Here is a 20,015-nt window from a genome sequence, read left to right on the forward strand (position 1 = left end):
AATCAAACTCCATTATCGTCACAACCACAGAAAACTATAAGTTAGTTTTTGTATTGCACCTGTTTCTTTGAAGTTTCTGTGCCTGAAGTCCCTTGATATCCTTCTACTCTGATATTCCTCTTGGAACTAAGTACAATTAATCTATTTAGAGTTTCTTTCCCGACATCGCCAAATTATATTCTGAGAATTTAAATGCACGTATATCTTGGCTAATAAATCTTTCTCTTCCTTTTTTGTCACAATGCAGTCTGTCTTACTTAAAAAAAATTCAATATGTCTATAACTAATTCACGGCTGTGATCTGATATCATGAAATTTCACAAACACCAAATGCTGTCTCATATTTATGAGGCCAGACTTCAGACAGAAGGTTTGTTTTCCAACTATAATTTAGAGAAAATTATTCTACTCGAAAATAGCTTTATGCCTTAATTCTGAGCTGACGTCTGTCTGTAATAAACACAAGATTCTGGAGACCTGAAATAACAAAGAGAAAGTGCTGTGAAAAATTCAGTAAAAGTCTGGAAGTATCTGTGGCAAGAGAAACTGTGGATGAATTTTCCCATTTTTGGCAAAGTTTGTTTTAGTGAGATTTATGGCATCTAGTCTGCTATGACCCACGGCACCTTTTCTCATATAATCTTCCACTCTCCATCTCTTTAATTATATATTCGGACACTGCCCATTTCAGAGAATCATGTTGCAGCAGAAGCAGAAAAGCTGATCACTGCTGCCAGGACTTTATTATCTTCATGTCAATGGCACTGTATTTAAGACTCAGCTCTACAGAATATCAGGCACTGCAAGCAGAGAACTGGCCTTCACACTAGGATCTGGCCTGGTTATCCCCAAGGAAATGGCTCAGAAAGGAAGTTAGCTCCTTGATTCACTAACAGGAACCTAAAGCTGGTCATGAACAGAACAATGGGAAGAAGAGCAGTTATTTTTCCTGCTGACCTGTGGAAGAGGTCATATCACCAAACTCAACCAATCTGGACTAAAAGATTGTCCTGGGTCAGTGCAGTGTCTCAGGTGAAACACAATGCACAGCAGTTCAGATGGAAGGTTAATGATTTTCTCCACATTGTTAGGGTAGGCTCCACCATCTTCTCTCTGCTACCGCCTGGTCACAGGGCCACTACATGCACTACAATTCTCACGTTTTTATGCATCATGCCCACTGAATGGCTCTCACTCACTTAACCCTTTGCAATTCTGACTCACTTAAGACACCTCACCAGCTCTCCTGCTTCAACATCACCACTAACTATTCTTCCATCCACGTCCATCATATTCAGTCCTTCCTTTGGTCTTGTTGTGGAAAGAAATTACTCACAGCCAGATCAAAAGGTTGAAAACCATGGAGGCAGTGTGGACAGATGCTGGTCATACCATATGAGGAAAAATTTTGGATTTGGCTAGAGAAGAGTCCATCCACATGTGTGGGGATGGAGAGACCTTAACACTCACCCAACCAAGTAAGGTTCATTATGTTGTTCAGTGATACTCTCTTGTAACTTACTCAAATGTTTATCCCTCTTACACAATTAATTCCCTCTCCTTTCTTAGCAGCACTCAGTGAATCTCTGCCTCAAAGAGGGTGGTGGCAGAGGCCACCAGTTGCAGCTGCATCTTTGCGGAGAAAGCCAATGAATGCTCCTAGCAAGGTTTCCTCCTGTACCCTCCTTCAGCTCTGAGGCTGTCACCTTGGTGCTTTCTCGATTAGGAGTGAGAGCACATTCTGACAAGCACATCACTGACAAATCTCTGCTGTCCATCAAGGAAGAAATACCCTCGTTCTCTTGCACTCAGAGGACTTCTGAAAACCGAATATCTTTTCTGTCCCAGGCAGAAGATAATTCCATGTTTTCAGCTATTAGTGAGTTGGTCAAGTGCACAGCCAGGCTTGTCGGAGGCAGTTGGTACACTGGGTTAGGGAGTCCATCAATGCTTATTCCAGCCTGTGTACATCTGGCAGTTAGGAATAAAGTAAAAACTACAGCTGCTGGAGATCAGAGTCAAAACGTGTGCCACTGGAAAAGCACAGCAGCATCAGGCAGCATCCGAGGAGCAAGAGAGTCGATGTTTCGGGCATAAACCCTTCATCAGGAATGTGGAATTGGGGGAGCCAAGGGGGCTGAGATATAAATGTGGGGGGCTGTGATGACCAACCAAGTCTTCCAGGTCAACAGGGCCAACCACAGATCAGGCTCTCACCACCCCATTTAAAGTAGCGAATAATGTCCCCAGTGTGCTCCCAGAAACTTTTCAAAGTTTCTGAAAGTTGTCATCCACTTGAAGACCAATCACTCTCCTCGTGAAGATTGTGACTTGTGAAAACGTCTCTTCCCAGAGTTCTTGTCACCTCCTTTTCTCCGTGGGATCCCAGCTTCTGCCTTAAATTACCCCTTTTCATTGTAATGATTCCCTCAACACCAGTTCAACAGCCTCCATCCCGAGACTGAGTTTTCCATGTTCCCCAGAACTCCATGGATAGGCTCTGATAAACTCCCTGACAGTTAATGCACCAATTGCAGGCTTGATCATGACCAATGCTGGACTGATTTTGAAGTAGAGCCCTGACTGATCAATGCTCAGAACCTGGACTGATGCCGCCACAGCACCATAACTAACACCATGCCTGTAATCGCTGGACTGGTCACACTTGGCTTGCAGTTCAGGCAGTGGCCTTAAACCTAGATTGCAAAGACTCAGATCCCTGGACTCTGATAGGACCAAACGCCTGACGGTGGACCCTCTAGTCCCCTCTGACACTTCTCAGGACTAGTCACTTTAGACTTTGAGACATGGCCACTTGGTTGAAGCATATGCAATATGTTTTTCTGCTTAAGTTGCTGGCACACGGTGCAGATTTGACATTGATGAAATGTCATCATACAGTAACATGTTCACCTCCTTGACTACACAGTGCATTGAAATATGACTAGCTACCTGCCTCTCCCTGTGTGCGTGAAAGCAATAAGAGCCACAGAGGCCAGCAGCCTTCAAATAAATGCAAAGTGAGTGTGTGCTAAGAAACAAAACTTAGAGCTATTCAATGTGTAGATGCACAAAATGTGTTTATGCTCTTGTAAGCAAAGCAACTTGGCAGAAGCATGCAGGTCATCATGTACAGTAGATGAGTCCAAAGTGAAGTCCTGAAGGGTTGAAGTAGTGTGTGAGTGTCTCTGAAAGCAGACATGATGTTGTGATGAGACTGGAGTTTTGGTGATGCCGAAAAGAATGAGTAAAGGAAGAGAGGAGCATTGTGGTGAAGACCCAGAAAAGCAAGAAATCAACTGTTAGTTAATTGCTGTGTCTCTCATGTCAGGAATTGGTACCGTCTGGTTTCTTGGCAAGAAGAGAAGATTTAGAAGTTGAAGAGAACCAAGTCAACTTAGGCTATTAGAGATGTGATGCATGAAAATAAAGCCATCACAGCTCATTTACCAAATTCTGACCTTACTGTTTAAACCTTAAGGGCAAAATCAGAAATTATTTTCTCACTGTGAAGATTCTGATATGTTTTTCAATTTCACCATATTTTCTCACATTTCTTACCATTGCTGAAGAGAATGGAAAATTTTCTCAATGTTTCAACAACATTTCTCAGAGCAACTTATGTTCACTTGCCAGAAGGGATCGGTGTTTTGAAATTGGAAAAGAAGACCTTAGTGACTTATTATTTTCCCTACTTAGCCCATGCCCTTGAAGTCTAATTGTCTCACCTCAGTACAATTTGATTCTCTGAAATCAGCTAATTCAGCCCAGAAGAGTGTATCTTTTATATTTGACTTTGTGACTGTTGATCAAGTTAACTACTTGCAGTGCCCTTTGTTGCACAACTTGCCCATACATCCCAAGTTTGCCATTAACAGTAGTTCTCATATTAGGTTGGAAAACATCTTTACAAAAGTGAGGAAAACAAAACTAATATTTCCATTTGTGCTGGTTTACCTCCTTATTAAAACAAAGTTAGCAAGTATATTTTTTAACTGCTGTTTCGTGAATACTTCAAACATCATGCACTCTGTGCTATTTACAATAAACACAATTAATGCTTTTCGTTCTTGCAATTAAATCATCATTCAAGATTGTTCCTTAAGATGAATACTAAAATAGCTGTAGGAATTCTGTTAATGAGGCCACATTTTATGAGAGCCACTTCACACTTATTTTGTCTATGAAGCATAAATCCAAGTAAAAACCCAGATGCCAGGAGATAAAATTCAAGCATTTTTTTAGGTAAGAGTTCTTCACGCTGGTGAATTTTCTCAATGTAATAGAATTATATGAATTTACAGTTGATTGGATGTGCAAAACTTGAGTCTTGCTGAAAAAAATCACTTTTTTTGAAGCTTTTCATCTTGCGCCAATCAGGATAATTCTCAAGAAATATCAAAATAAACAGAAAATAACAATTATATTATGAGATGAGAGTGCTGATTGGTTGACAAGTGGACTCTGATTTTTTTTAAGACATTGCCATTAAGAATTCACTATTTAATGATGACTGCCATGAAATTAACTATTCAGGACTATTATAAGGTTGAGATCATCTCGAACAAAATGTAGCTGCACTGCTCATTTAAATCTATTTCATGGATTGAAGACAGCATAATGATTAGGATGATGAATCTGCACAATTCCTGGGAAGATGAAAGAAATTGAAGTGTTCTGAGTAGCTTTAATTAAATTTTCCTCATACATAAAGGGTTTACATTTGATTCATTTTTATGATTTTCATAAAAGATTTTCGAGGTAAACATTAACAATGCATAAGGTATTTTTTTTGTGAAGTTCACTATAAATATATTTAAGCACAACTAAGTATAAGAAAACGACCTATTTTAGGATAAATTGGTGTGAGATATCAGGCACTCTGCTCAATCTAATTTCTAATATGAACCCTAAGCCTTTCATTAAAGACGCTGACTTCATTACTATTAATGCACCAATGTTAGGTTCTGTTGTTGGTTGAAGAAATAAGCACAAGTGGATTCCTAATGGAAAGACAAACTGAATTATTTATTCTAGGACATTTTAGTGCAAACTAACCAATCTCCTCTGACGTTGCTCAAATTGAGTCAGAGCCAGTCTGCTTGATAGAATCACAGAATTGTGAGGTACAAAAGGCAGCCATTCAGCCCATCATGCCTGCACCAGTTCTAATGCCTTCTGCCAAACTGTTGTCTTTTCCCCATGTCACTGCATAACATTTATATCCAAATAATCATTCAATGCCGTCTTGAATTCTTCAATTGAACTTGCCTCTGCTATATTTCCATGTCTTAACAACTTGCTGTGTGAAATGTTTAGACTGATGAATGGATTCTCTAACTTCATATAATGTTGATTTTGTTAATATTTGGTGTAACCTGCATTCTTTACTCTGTCCAAGACTTTTTTACCTTTCACCCAATGATATGTATATCCTTGCTTACTATAATCTGCCTGTACTGCTCACAAACAAAACTTTTCACTTGACGAAGTTAGTTTCTTTACAACTTAGGTGTACATGACAGTAAATCAAATTAATCAGTTTACTCTCACATCACCTGTATTTTGCTTGCAAACCTATTTAAATGTATGCATTCTTATTCTTTTCTCTCTTATACACACGAGCAGCTTCTCGCCATCTACTCTGTCTAGGATGCTCATGATTTTGAAAATCTCTATGAAATATCCTCTCAGTCTTCTTCACTCGGAGAAGAACAGGCCCTATTTCTTCAACTTATCCACATGACTGAATTCCTCATTCCTGCAAATCGCTGCTGCATTCTTTCCAGCGTATTCACGTTTCCTATAGTGCAGCGTTCACAACTGTACACAGTCCTCTAGCTGATATCTAATAAGTGTCTTGTATAAATGCAACATCACCACCTTGTGTTTGCTAATAAACCAGAGAAGTCACCACTGTATTCAATGACTATATATCTCTTTCTTTAAGGATGAAACTGCATCTCGTCAGCATTTGCAGTGTAACACGAGCAGAGGAAATTAATTCCCAAATGAGAAATACCAGTCAGTGTCTGCACATGTCTTAATAGGGTAACTAAGGGGTCTAGTTAAAGGGCAGGGGAGTTTTATTCCACTGTGTGACCCATCCCCACCCCCAAGCCAGACTCTCCTAAAATGGCTTAGAGATGGGTCTATGTCTATAAATTGGCATGCCAGTTAATAGTACTACACAGCAGGTAGGATGGCCATCAGTCATATGGACGTGACTCTTTACAGATTCACCCAAAGAATTTGGAAGCAGGATTGGTGCACACGTCTACTGTCAGGGATGATTTACAAATTGTAAGATGCCTCATTAATTATTTTCTGAACTTAACACCAGATCAATTGTACACAGAGAGTCATCATGGTTATAAATAATGTTTGTAAAACACTTCTCTCAAACTGTGTTGGAAAATCATTCAATTCTTCTTGCCTCACATTAATACAGAAATACAGTCAGCATTTATATTGTGCTTTTCACATACCTACAGTTTAAATTAAAGGAATTGCTTCTTACATAATACAAGAATATATTTAGATGTTAAAAAATTAAAGGAACTAAACGGCAAGCTGGTTTCTTGGTTAAGCTACAGTAGTAGTTTCAGTTTACAGGATCACAGAGACAGTCCTGTTAAGTGGAAGTACCGGTGGCTGAGTTGCTCCAGTGGAGGGGATGACATGGACATAGTGGTGTGAAAGTATTCTGTGATGTAATCTTCCTTTTTTTTACAGCTGAGAACAGTTGTAAAGAAATTAACTTCATCAAGTTGTTTTTCTTAGGTCTCTTACAGTAGTTAATCATTGTGAATGGTGGAACCATTTACAAATAATGGGCTGAATTTTACCCAAAAATCAGCTAAGTGTCAGTTTTTTTTGGGGGGGGGGGGTTCAGGTGGTTCACCTCATTATGTTCACCACACATCTATAGCATCATACTTATACTATGGTGTACTCACCAGCAGCTCAAGAACTTGCCACTGCCAGTGTCTCCCAGGATTCACTGCGTTGGTGCAATATTTAAAGTCCAGCCATGAACCAGGTCAAATGCTGTTGGCCATGGATAGCCCTTCACAATAAATGTAGCAGAAAGGAATTGAAAAAAGTTTCTGAGGGCACATTGGTGGCATTTAGTTACAACGGCATGCTCACATTTATAAATGTATTGACTCTTCATCATCACCTGTATGACTGACTGTCATTGTAACTGCAGTTACAAGAATCAAGCTGAACAGGCTACCCATCCTTGGTGGCCATACTTTGTCTGAGGATTGCCAATCTTTCTCCAGTGCACTGCACAGTATAACATCTTGTCGTTGTTCATTCTGGGAGTATCATGTGCTGCAAAGCCTTCAGATGGTTGAAAACGTTCATTTTTGTTGAGAAACAGCAAAAGTGAAGTAAAGACAAACTTAAAAAGCTGAATTTGCTTTTAAGAACAGGCAGAGACTGCTTGCCTTTTGAAAAAACAAAAGGACGGTCAATGAATGATCACTGCACTCTGCTCTCATCTTTGGAGCAAGGTGCCAATTAAGTTCTGTCTGGCTGGTGGTGCCTGACAATGCCGTGCTCTATTGCATTTAAAGTGATACTTCTCCAGCTCATTGTCCTCATTTTCACATGTAGGAAACTGTTGTTACTCTACAAGCTCTTCAGCATCCATCTCACCCCCTCTTTGTCTGTTTCCAATGTGCAGAGTGCAGCATGCTAGGATTATGCTGCACACTCTATCAGGCCTTCACTGCAAGGCCTCCTCAAACTCACTGAAGGATCAGAACCTCATCTTCAAGAGGTCTATTGCCTTTTCCCTGATGGCTCTGTTGGAAAAATGGACTACAATCAGTTTATACCAAGTTCTCAATCAAGGGGTTGCATAATGGAGTGGTCAACCATGATTGCAGAGGGTAGCCCTTGTCTCCCAGTCATCTTTGTTTAGCTTCAGTCCTTGAAATGAGCCAGGAATATAAGAGAGTCATTTAGGATAGAAACAAGCCATTCAGTCCACCATGCCTATGTCAACCAACAGACACCAAACTACACTAATCCCATTTACCTGCATTTGGCCCATGACCTACTATGCCCAGGCATTGTAATGCTCATCCAGATGTTTCTTAAATGTAGCGATAGTACCTGCTTCTGCTACCTTCTCAGCATTTCCACCAACTTCTGGGTGATTTTTTTTTCTCAGATCTGTTCTAAAACACTTACTCACTTAAACTTAGGCCTGATGGTCTTGGATATGTCTGCCATGGAGAAAAGATTCTCACGATCTATTCAATCTGTGCCCCTCATAATTTTATATACCTCAATCAGATCCACTCTCAGCCTCCTCTGCTCCAAGGAAAACAAATCCAATCCATCCCTAACTGAGACTTATTATCCCAGGCAACATTGTAATGAATCTCCTCTGAACCCTTTCCAGTGCTATCACATCCTTGAGATAGTGGTGCTGCACTCCACCTGTGGCCGAACCACTGCTTATATTATAAAGTTGTGATAAGACTCGCTTCTGTATTCTATGTCCCAGCTAATGAAGCCAAGTATCCCATACTTGACCTCCCAAGTTTCCTGAAGAAGGGCTTGTGCCCGAAACATCGATTCTCCTGTTCCTTTGATGCTGCCTGACCTGCTGCACTTTTCCAGCAACACATTTTTAAGCTCTGATCTCTAGCATCTGCAGTCCTCACTTTCTCCAAGTATCCCATATGCCTTCTTCACCATCCTGGAGACAGTGAAGACTGCAGAAGCTGGCAAGTCAGAGTCAATAAAGTATGGAGCTGGAAAAAATCAACCTGAAATGTCAACTCTCCTGTTTCCCTGATATTGCTTGACCTGCTGTTCTTTCTTCACCATCCTGCCTAACTGCCTTGACACTTTCAAGGATTTATGGATTTCTGCTCCAATGTGTGTTTATTCCTCATACTCCCGAGGCACCTACCATTCATTGTGTATATTCTTACCTTAATAGACCTCTCAAAATGCATTTATCTGGATTAAATCTGTGAATACAGATGAGAGGTATTCATTTAAGACCTCACCCACATCTATTGGCTTCATGCAAAGGTTTCCCTTAAGTCTCTAATATGCACCACTCTTCCTTCTTTCTCTTAATATACTGAGAAATACTGTGGAGTTTTTCTTAATCCTATCTGCCAAAGATATTTTGTGGCACCTGTGGCAATACTATGGCTTTAAGTGGTTGATTGTCCTTTCTTCAAAGGAAGATTTTAAGGTGATGACATGTCTATAAAAAACTCAAAGTAAACAGTTTGTGAAGCCTTGTTTATTTTTAAAGCTGGAACAATAGAAGCAGCCTGAATGAGTGGTGTCAAGCTCCCACAGAACCAGGATTTTTAGTTTTATTTTCGCAGTAGCACTTGTTGCTGGATCTGTTGCAACAATACATCTCTTCCTGCTAACTCTCAGAATTCTCTTGATTTTTTTCCCCCTTGGATTACTGGCGTTGCATGTCACAGAGTCAGAGTCACAGAGATGTACAGGACAGAAAGAGACCCTTCGGTCCAACTCGTCCATGCCGAACAGCTATCCCAACCCAATCTAGTCCCACCTGCCAATACTTGGCCCATATCCCTCCAAACCCTTCCTATTCATATATCCATCCAGAAGCCTTTTAAATGCTGCAAATGTTGCAATTGTACTAGCCTCCACTACTTCCTCTGGCAGCTCATTCCATACATGTATCACCCTCTGTGTGAAAAAGTTGCCCCTTAGGTCTCTTTTAAATCTTCCAGCTCTCACCCTAAATCTATGCCCTCTAGATCTGGACTCCCCCACCCCAGAGAAAAGACTTTGTCTATTTATCCTGTCTATGCCCCTCATGATTTTATAAACCTCTATGAGGTTGCCCCTCAGCCTCTGCCGCTCCAGGGAAAACAGCCCCAGCCTGTTCAACCTCTCCCTATAGCTCAAATCCTCCAACCCTAGCAACATCCTTGTAAATCTTTTCTGAACCCTTCCAAGTTTCACAACATCCTTTCAAAAGGAAGGAGACCAGGATTGCATGCAATATTCTAACAGCGGCCTTACAAATGTCCTGGACAGTCGCAACATGACCACCCAACTCCTGAACTCAGTACTCTGACCAATAAAGGAAAGCATACCAAACGCCTTCTTCACGATCCTATCTACCTGCAACCCACTTTCAAGGAGCTATGAACCTGCACTCCAAGGTCTCATTGTTCAGCAACATTCCTTAGAACCTTACCATTAAGTGTATAAGTCCTGCTAACATTTGCTTATCCAAAATGCAGCACCTGCATTTATCTAAATTAAACTCCATCTGCCACTTCACTAGCCCATTGGCCCATCTCATCAGGATCTGTTGTGACCTGAGGTAACTTTCTTTGCTGTCCACTTCACTTCCAATTTTAGTGTCATCTGCAAACCCACAAACTATACCTCTTATGCTCATATCCAAATCATTTATATAAATGATGAAAAGTGACACTCCTTGTGACACTCCACTGGCCACAGGCCTCCAGTCTGAAAAACAACCCTCCACCACCACCCTCGGTCACCACCTTTGAGCCAGTTCAGTATCCAAATGGCTAGTTCTCCCTATATTCCATGAGATCTAACCTTGCTAACCAATCTCCCATGAAGAACCTCGTTGAATATCTTACTGAAGTCCATATAGATCACGTCCACTGCTCTGCCTTAACCAATCCTCTTTGTTACTTCTTCAAAAAACTCAATCAAGTTTGGGAGACATGATTTCCCATGCACAAAGCCATGTTGACTACCCCTGATCAATCCTATCCCTCAGGATTCCCTCCAACAACTTGCTCACCACTAACATCAGGCTCACTGGTCTATAGTTCCCTGGCTTGTCCTTACCACCCTCCTTAAGGTGAGACAGTGTTTTCTAAGTTTGCCTTTTGTCAAGGGTATGTTTATAGAATGTTACCATATTAGAACAGTTAACTAGTTGTAACTGTATTTATTATTTTGTTAAGCATTTCGATAGAGTTACAGCTAAGCCAATTCTTTTCTTTTCTTTTTCCTTTTGTTTTATTTTAACCATAGTCTGAATAAATTGTGTTCTGCTTAATGTCGAGTAGTTTGATCAATTGAATTGCATCTGGAACGTGATATCTTTTATTTACCTTAAAAATAAGAATACTTCAATTGTTGCCTACCTTCTTAATATACTTTGAGGAGGTTTGGTCTTGCTCATAACACTCCTCCTTGCCCTCGAAAATGCATTTTAAGCCAACTCACACACTCTCAATACTTTTGAAGGGCCTCTCCTGTTTTTAGTGCGCTGTACTTGGCATATGCTTCCTTTCCCTTCCTTATCAAACTGTGTCCTTTTCCATCAAGGATTCCCTCAACCTGCTGCTCTTACTATTCACTCTTTGAGGAACATGCTGGCCCTGAACTCTCATGATACTACTTTTCAAAGACTCCCACTTTCCAAATGTAAGTAGCTATTACCCCAGACTATGTTTGCCAGGTCCTATCTGATGCTCTCAAGGATAAGGCATGGCAGCTTCCAATATGCCTGGCACAGACTTCTAATATGTAGTGCCAATGATCGCAAATGGATTGTACAGTGCTAAAATTCAACACCTTTCAATTGATGAAGGCTGCAACATTCTGATATGGTGCTCTCAACACAACATGTGTTGTCACCAGCATTTTGCCCATTTGTGAAGCCTGCTGCGTTTTTCATGAGGAATTGAGATGAAGTACTGTGATCTGGCACAAATTACATCAGTAACAGGCTTGATATATTTCAGTTGAGGATTGAGAGATCCCACACAGGTCAGAAATGGATCCTTGGAAGCAACAGTTGCGTAAAAAAAAATCAGCGTGGCTATCACCTCGGTGGCTACTGGGCTACTCTTTGAGGTTTCAAGTTCCCCTTCAGCAGATGGCATCATTCTGTGATAGATTTCCAGGGACATCTGAAAGTTGTGATGACAATGCATCCCATTCATCTGGAAGAAATGGAAAATAGATGTGGGTATCCTGTACCTCCACCATGCCCTGAAAGTACCCTCGGTTGCAGCTTTTTTATTGGAAGCAGTTGGCAGCCCCTGGAGGTTGGTGTTTTTACAAGATTGTCCAGCATAATTGTTCCTCTGTAATTTCTCTGTGCCTTTGCAGCACAGTGTACAACATTGAAGTGGAGCACTACATGGTAAGTGGATCAGAGATGAGCCATAATGATGATGCGGTGAGACTGGTGTGACCAATATCAGCCTGAATGGACAGAGGTTGCAGGCAATCACTGCCCATGGAGCATGCCCTGAGATGTTGGATACTTTGCCAAGATGGGGGCCCAGAAGAGCTGGAGCCATAGGTACCCGTTCTTGCTTTTATCTTGGGAATTGTTGCCATGTAATTTCTCTTTGCTGCATGAGAGTCTAGCAAATTTCAAATGAATGAGATGATATAAACCACTAAAAGATGCAAATAGGCCTCTGATGGCTCACTAGTGAGATTCTCACCTTGCTGCTTAAACCTTGAGTGGAAAATCAGGCATTATTTTTTCCAAATTTCAAGGAGCTCATTTTTATGAACTCACCGTATTTTCCCAACTCAAGCACCTTGACCAACACCATTCAGGTACTGGGAAAATTCAGCAAATAGTTTCTAATTTGTGGCAGCTCTAGTCTGATTTCATCTTACTGCTCACTTATGAAATAAAAGCGGACTTTCCATAACAGTGTAATGCGATTGTCACCTGCAAATTGCTTTTCGACCTCCTTGCTAATTGCCATCACCATTAATCCTTCTCCCCCTTGTCTCCTGAAAGTGTTGATCGCTAATTAGAGTAAGGTATTTTTCCCCTCAGTGATAGATATTGTAAATGCTGTACCAGATATAGATGTATTTGATTATTGTTTGGAAATAATTGAGATTTAGAAATAGAAACTATCCCTCACAAATCTGGTTGTAATCTTGACTGCAGCAGTTTACAAACTGCATTTGGCTTCAATAAATGTGTCCAATTACTATATATCTCATTCCTTAAGGACATAGATTAGATTACTTACAGTGTGGAAACAGGCCCTTCGGCCCAACAAGTCCACACCAACCCACCACTGACCCAGACCCATTCTCTTACATTTACCCCTGCCCCTAACACTACAGGCAATTTAAAATGGCCAATTCACCTAACCTGCACGTTTTTGGACTGTGGGAGGAAACCGAAGCACACCCACGCAGATACTGGGAGAAGGTGCAAACTCCACGCAGTGAATCGCCTGAGGCGGGAATTGAACCCGGGTCTCTGGTGCTGTGAGGCAGCAGTGCTAACCAATGTGCCACCCACAAAGCTACCAGAATTTCTTAGAAGTGCTGGGCAGCATTGAAGCAGATTAAGTTTGCGCCAAGTAACTCTTCGAGGACCTAAGGGCCAACATTTTCGTGCGTAGGATTGTGCAAGTATGGAATGAGCTGCCAGAGAAGTGGTGGCAGCTGATACCTTTTAAATGTTATAATTGTATCTGGATGGCTATATGAATAGGAAGGGTTTAGAGGGATATGGACCAAATGTGACAAATGGGACTAGATTTATTTAGAATATCTGGTCGGCGTGGACGAGTTGGACTGAAGGGTCTGTTTCTGCGCTGTACATCTCTATGACTCTGTGAAATACACACATTGCTTCAGATGACTATTTCCAGCTTACTTAAGTTGTTCAACAGCAGGTCAACAACAAAAAACAATTTCCTGAAAAAGGTTAAAACGAAATTGGAGATTTTTCAGATCAACACTGAGCACACCTCAATGTGAACTCTACTCTTGGGAAAAGTATCAATAGGCATGTAGTTCTCACAGCTTTATTTTTTTGCTTGGCATGTAATAACCTATATACACATGAACACTGTGGTACCTTTAATACCACAATAGGGCAATATGTCCTTGTTCTCAAAAACCATCATAAGGCATTCTGTAGTCTGTTATGACTGGAATCAATTTCAAAACAAACCATAATGACTTTCCTGCCACTGAAACTCAAAATACTGACCCAAAGTTTGGGAATGGAATTGCCTAACTACAAACGAATTCACGTATTGAAAATGGAAAATTACATTAAAAAGTCTCTGAACACAAAATGAGAGCTGGCAATGGCGGGACTTCATGTTGCAATTATTCCTGTCGCACCATTGCCAGCTCTCATTGCAGTTAGGCAACTCCAACGTTAATGCGTATATAGGTTACTACATTCCAAGCAAAAAAAAAAGCTGTGAGAACTACATGCTAATTGATAGTTTTACCAAAAGTAGAGTTCACATTGAGGTGTGTTCCATATTGGCCTGAAAAATCTCCAGTTTCTTTTTAACCCTTTTCAGGAAATTGTTCTTTGCTGTTGACCTGCTTGGGGTCAAGCAACACTCTTAACTTCCATGACTTGCCAAAAATAATCTCCACTTTTAAAATCTCCAACAAAATGACAATCTAAAAGCTTGAACATATATAAGCTGATTTTCAGAGCGTTGTTATAAAGTAATCAATAATTAACTCATATTAATTAATAATTAATGCTTAATGATGAAGAAGCCCTAACATGTTTTTGATGTGTTTAGTGGGCATTTCATGATAATGAGTGTCTCAGTAAGAAACCATTATCACAAAATAGAAAAACAGGTCAACTCTGATTTTAACTTCCCAATTGTTGAATTTACTGCTGCATGTGCAGTCACTACAACTTGTCGTCCAACTCACCTTTCAACGAAGCACAATTATTTCTATTATTTTGCTATATTATCATTTTATTACTGCAATTATTTCCATAATAATAGCAAGCCATCATGTTTCACTTTGGGGAGCCATTTTATAAAGCTGTTCTGATAGGAAGAATATAATGCAAGTGATGTTCCATTTTTGTTTCAAGTTACTAAGAAAGCTAATACCAACTGTATGCTGTAGCAATTGCTTCCTTTTGGAAAATCTGGATTAGCATGATGTTGATTTAAACTGACAAGGTTATCTTCCATCAACAGCCAGTGAGAATCTGACAGAGTCTTAAGGGTATAAATTTATCGAAATGGAAAAGACAGTCAGGTGGAATTTAAATGGGCTGAAAATTCACTGTTAGCCATTGCGGTCAAGAAACGTTTATGCCCTCAAGTCTGGTAGACTTGAAACTGGAATTTCAACTTTTGAGAATAAAGTACCATTTATGAAGCTCATGCTCTACTGAATTTGGATTCATAAAGTGGAACCTTGTAGCTCGGGGCAGGTATCATTGCTACTGACCCAACACTGTGCCCAATTTGTCATGCTTACAGTACTGTTGTCAGATGCAAATTGGAAAAGAAGAGCTCTGTCATCATCATTGATAACCTAAGGAGATATTTTTATAAGAAGCAAGTTAATCTATACTGAGAGCTATGAAATATAAAGTAATTACTTGGAAAAGGGCACCCAAATTATTGTTGAATTACTCATGCCACATCAGAAGTGTGTGAGAATTCAGTTGAATGAAAGAGGTATAAAAAGCTTGTGCAAACAGCCATTAAGTATTTTAAGCTACTCTTATTGTGATATTTTTAAAATTGGATCAGTTAATGTTAAAAAAATCTTATAGAACTGAGTTTGAATAATAAACAGTGAAAACTCAAGTAATTGTCATAACTGAGGGGCATCTGGTGTAGTGAAGACAAGTACAATATAAATAACAAAAGAAGCATCTCACAGTTCTATTCATTACAGAAAGCAGGACAGGAAAAATTGAGATATTCTATCAGACTGTGAGCCTCAAAACAGATAATGAATAACAGTGCTCGGATGCTGCCTGACCTGCTGTGGTTTTCCAACAGTCTTCAAACTGTAAACAGACAAATAGAAGACTCTATGAGGATCTGAAAAGAGCTCTATCTTGGCCAGAATTGTAGATTTTCAAATTGGGACTGTTCTTTCCTGTGAATGCATATGATCCTGTCTAATAACATTGCAACATTAATTGGCTTGAGGTGAGCCTTCTTCCCTCTTCAAGAGAGGAATCCAAATTTTGAGAGCTGTCAAACCATTAAAAGGTTTTGAGAGCTGTCAAACCATTTGTGGTCTCGCCTACACCAACATGAGTAGTGGCCAGAGCTCGGATTGCAGCCAGCCCCGAAGAAGGTTTTCAGCAATGGACTCTGAAATTTAAGATAACTTTATAGTTACACACCAGCCAACTTGGCTGGACGCTGCAGCATGTATGAAGAACTTGGCTGGTAAGGACAGGTGGGGAAGGCAGATGTTCAAGTAGGGGATGATCTTGGGAGTGTACCTTCAATGGACATGAGGGACCTTGAAAGAAACCATACAGAGCAATCATGAGCTCAACCAATGAAACCTGCTAAGTTGGATGCTTCTATTATACTACATACATACATTCCTGATAAAGAGCTTATGCTCCTCGGATGCTGCCTGACCTGCTGTGGTTTTCCAGCAGCACACATCTTCACTCTGATCTCCAGCATCTACACTCATCACTTTCTCAAACCTACAGTTTTACAGCAAACAAAGGGAAACTAAAATAACCGGGATAGATGATGTCTTTACCACAGAGCTCTGAGCTGAACTGTCAGTTTAGCTGACATAATTGACACAGTATGCAAAAAACTAGGAAAGTTATAATCAGCACAGATTCTCAAGAATGCACAAGATATAGGAGCAGCTTTAGACCTTGTGGCCCATTGAATCCTCTCTGCCATTTGTGGCTAATCTTGAGCTTCAATTTAATTTTCCTGCCCACTCACTATATCCCTTGATTCCCTGTTCACCAAGAAACTATATCCAAGGATAAGTCAATACATTGTTCTGTGATTTAATTATTTTGGATTTGGTTATTGTTGTCTGGGTACTGAGCCTCTTATATTTGATTGACTGAAAATAATCTGGTGGAGCTAGAGCGTCTTGGAACTGGCTCCACAAAGAGAGTTCCAGAAAGGATCTAGTGTCCAACAAAGACCACATTGTTTGGAAACTTCTGTAACTTGAGATGTTCCAATTTCTATAAATAAATCATTTAGGAATTTGAACTAGAGTCATCTCTGTCTTGTACTGTGATAAATCAGGTAAATAAGTTATACAGACAACTTGGCAAAAACATAACAGTCAGTACTATCAGCAAGGGCAGTGAATTGTTCAATAAGATGCACCTCAGATATTTCAAAAGTAACAAGTTAAAGCACATAATGGATGGAGGTAAGACAGCTGACAGCCCTGAGCTAATTTTAGAATTGAAAGGAAAATTCCTGTGTCAGTGCACTATGTACACCATGCTGGCAGAAGAAAAATAATATTATCTCGGAACCGAAACATTCATTTTTAAAAACACTGCCTCATATTTCATTCTTTCTTTCCAGATGGTTTAACAGACTGTATGGACCCAGACTGTTGCAAACAAACAATTTGTTACACTGGTCAGCTTTGTCAAGGATCACCTGACCCTCTTGACCTGATCCAACAAAGTCAATTGCCTTTTCCCCTGCATCCCCCAAGACGCTTCTATGATAGAATAAAATTCCTGGTTGGGAAAGACAACACACATGTACTCCCCACTGATGGTCTCTTTGACAACAGGTAATTTTTTTTTAAATCAATCCAATATTTTTTGCTGTTATCTTTTTGAACTCAAGGTATTATTCATTGTAAGATTGGACATTTAAAATAAAAATGTAATCTATGTTAGGAACATGAAATAGGCTATAGGCTGTTTGACTCAAAAGACAAATTTCATATTTTCACAAGTCAAACTAACTAACTGACTTTTCATCCTATTCATCCGTCCCTTATATTCTATCACGTACAATACTAAACTATTGGCAACAATTTGTTTAGTGAAGAGTTTGCATCAATTACTTTCCAAGATAAATATCAAAAACATGACCAATTTTTCATTCATCAAAGCTGAACTGTTATTGAATGAAGTTGAACAAATATATTATCAATTTTAAGTTATTGAGAATTCTTTAATGTGCAAGATATTCAAATTAAATTTATTTGAACTATATCTGAATGAAGATTCAAATTGCAAAGAAAAAAACTTGATGCAAAAGGATTAACAAATTAGATTTTTTGGCTTTAGTGCCGGATAGTAACACTTTGAAAATCATGGTGAAGCTCCAACTGCCCTGTTCCTGTTGGCATTCAGCTTGCAATCATTTTAATGGAGTATTTGATATTAGCAGCATGATTTTTACAGATACATCATTAACCCATGCATATCAGAGTCACTTGGCATGACTACAACATTGATACAATTTTTAACCATCAATGGATGGAATGTGTGCTAAGCCGTGGCACTTGCTCAGTATGTGAACCAGTAGTGCCTGAAGGGATTGTTGCAGACCTCCAGTTAAAGGGAAATTGAGGTTCAAAAGTAATTGTTATGGCACCCTGGGGTTGCGTTGCATCCCTACCATGGGATTACATGCCTCCTGGCATCCCCTTCACCTCCAGCTTCTCAACATATCCAGTCCTTCCAATCATCTCACATTAATTTATGTGTACTGTATGGGTTCAATGATGAATTTATCTGGTCCCCTTGATTACCAAGTGCTTGAAGTGCACCATCAGCTGTCCACTGTGATGGAAATCAATCTTAACAGAGTCCTGACAATGAGAATTATTTGTACTCTCACTTTTGTCATTGTCATTCCATTTTGCTTCATTGGATATGTGATACTGCGTTAATGAATACTGACCAATCATCATGAGACTGGCTATGGCAAGGCACGATCCAGAATGTTTTTGAATGTCAAGAGGGGGATTAAACAAAAGGTGCTATTATATTTCAGCAAGTATTTTTGAAAGTCATGAATGTTGTTCTTAACTTTATAGTGTTATTATAAACTAATCCATCCACAGATATAATGGTCCTGATGTTCCAAACAGGTTGGGAGAAAGGTCTCTGATCCTAATTTGACAAACAAAAATGCACATTTACCTTTTGGAAGAGTTCTCCTTGTAAACTGATAGGCCAGGAGTTTCTTAGTTGAAGCAGTTTAGTCCAGGTTGGGAACTCATGCACCTAACTGCAAAGTGGATTGGCATTAAAACCAGGCCTGGCCTTTTGCACCATTATTTAAAGTTTTTCTCACCCTTCCTCTTAGGATCTGGCTTAACTCTCAGAGTTCTCAATCATTTCCAAAGTGCAGTCTTCTTCAAGAACTCTCTCTCTCTTCCCAGAGTGGCGAGTTTTTATCTTCTTCCGGATTCATGCTGTTTTTCTTTTCCCTGTATCTCTTACCAACACTGAAATGAAGCTTTTCCTCTGGAGTGCTACTGTTACCCTGTTGTTGCCCCCATTAATGTTCCAACCATTTGTTAGTTTTTGTGTTTTGGCTGCTATTACATCTTAAAGCAGTAATGTTCTGAAAGTGGAAAAATGAAATGTCTTCAGAAAGATTTTTTTAATCTCCTGGGTCAAATTACCACCATCATCTTGCAAGAATCAGCAATGGTGTCTAGCACAGATGTTATGTTCAGTTCTGAAGGCAAACTGCTGGCAGCTTGTGGTTGGGACAGTTCTTTGCCACCAATCCTCCTTTCTAATCTGGGTCTGTAGGCCTATCTAATTGTCATTGTTACAGATAGATTAGATGAGTCTTAACAAGAAGGTTCATTTATCTAGCCCAAGAAAATGTAGCATATTGTACGCTAGCAAGAGATGCCAATGGCTTGAATGAAGTAGCCATTATAACAAATCTAAGAAGCCAGAGTTGGAAAGTCTGTTTCCATCAGGAACTTGTGGTAGACTGCACCAAAAAACTGTATGGCATCATCAGTTTGTGTGGAGGTTAGTACAACTTTAATGTCATCATTCAGAACTATTACCTAAAGCAATAGATTCCTGACAATGCCACCAAAGGTTTCAGCTTCCTGGCCAATTCCTGAAGGTTCAGCTGCATCAGGACTTGGATGCGATAAACATAAAAATCCTGCCCATGCTACTGCAATGCGAAATGCGAATTTTCTGTTATAGTCATATACCCTGAGCAATTATGTAACCCATCAGTGGTGACACTGCCATTGGAGAAGAATAT

The 20,015-nt window shown here is 39.8% G+C and overlaps 1 protein-coding gene across 5 annotated transcripts in view; it reads left to right on the forward strand.

Annotated features, from left to right (window-relative positions):
• Nucleotides 1-20,015, forward strand: part of tenm1 (teneurin transmembrane protein 1) — a 2,368,941-nt gene that overhangs the window by 2,199,126 nt on the left and 149,800 nt on the right. For all 5 annotated transcript variants that reach the window (XM_072595290.1, XM_072595294.1, XM_072595295.1 and 2 more), the window contains one exon: nucleotides 17,334-17,550. In XM_072595290.1, coding sequence (XP_072451391.1) covers nucleotides 17,334-17,550 — 217 coding nt within the window. The remainder of the gene's footprint in view (nucleotides 1-17,333; nucleotides 17,551-20,015) is intronic.

This window comes from Chiloscyllium punctatum, chromosome 25 (assembly GCF_047496795.1).
Source record: "Chiloscyllium punctatum isolate Juve2018m chromosome 25, sChiPun1.3, whole genome shotgun sequence".
Taxonomy (NCBI): domain Eukaryota; kingdom Metazoa; phylum Chordata; class Chondrichthyes; order Orectolobiformes; family Hemiscylliidae; genus Chiloscyllium; species Chiloscyllium punctatum.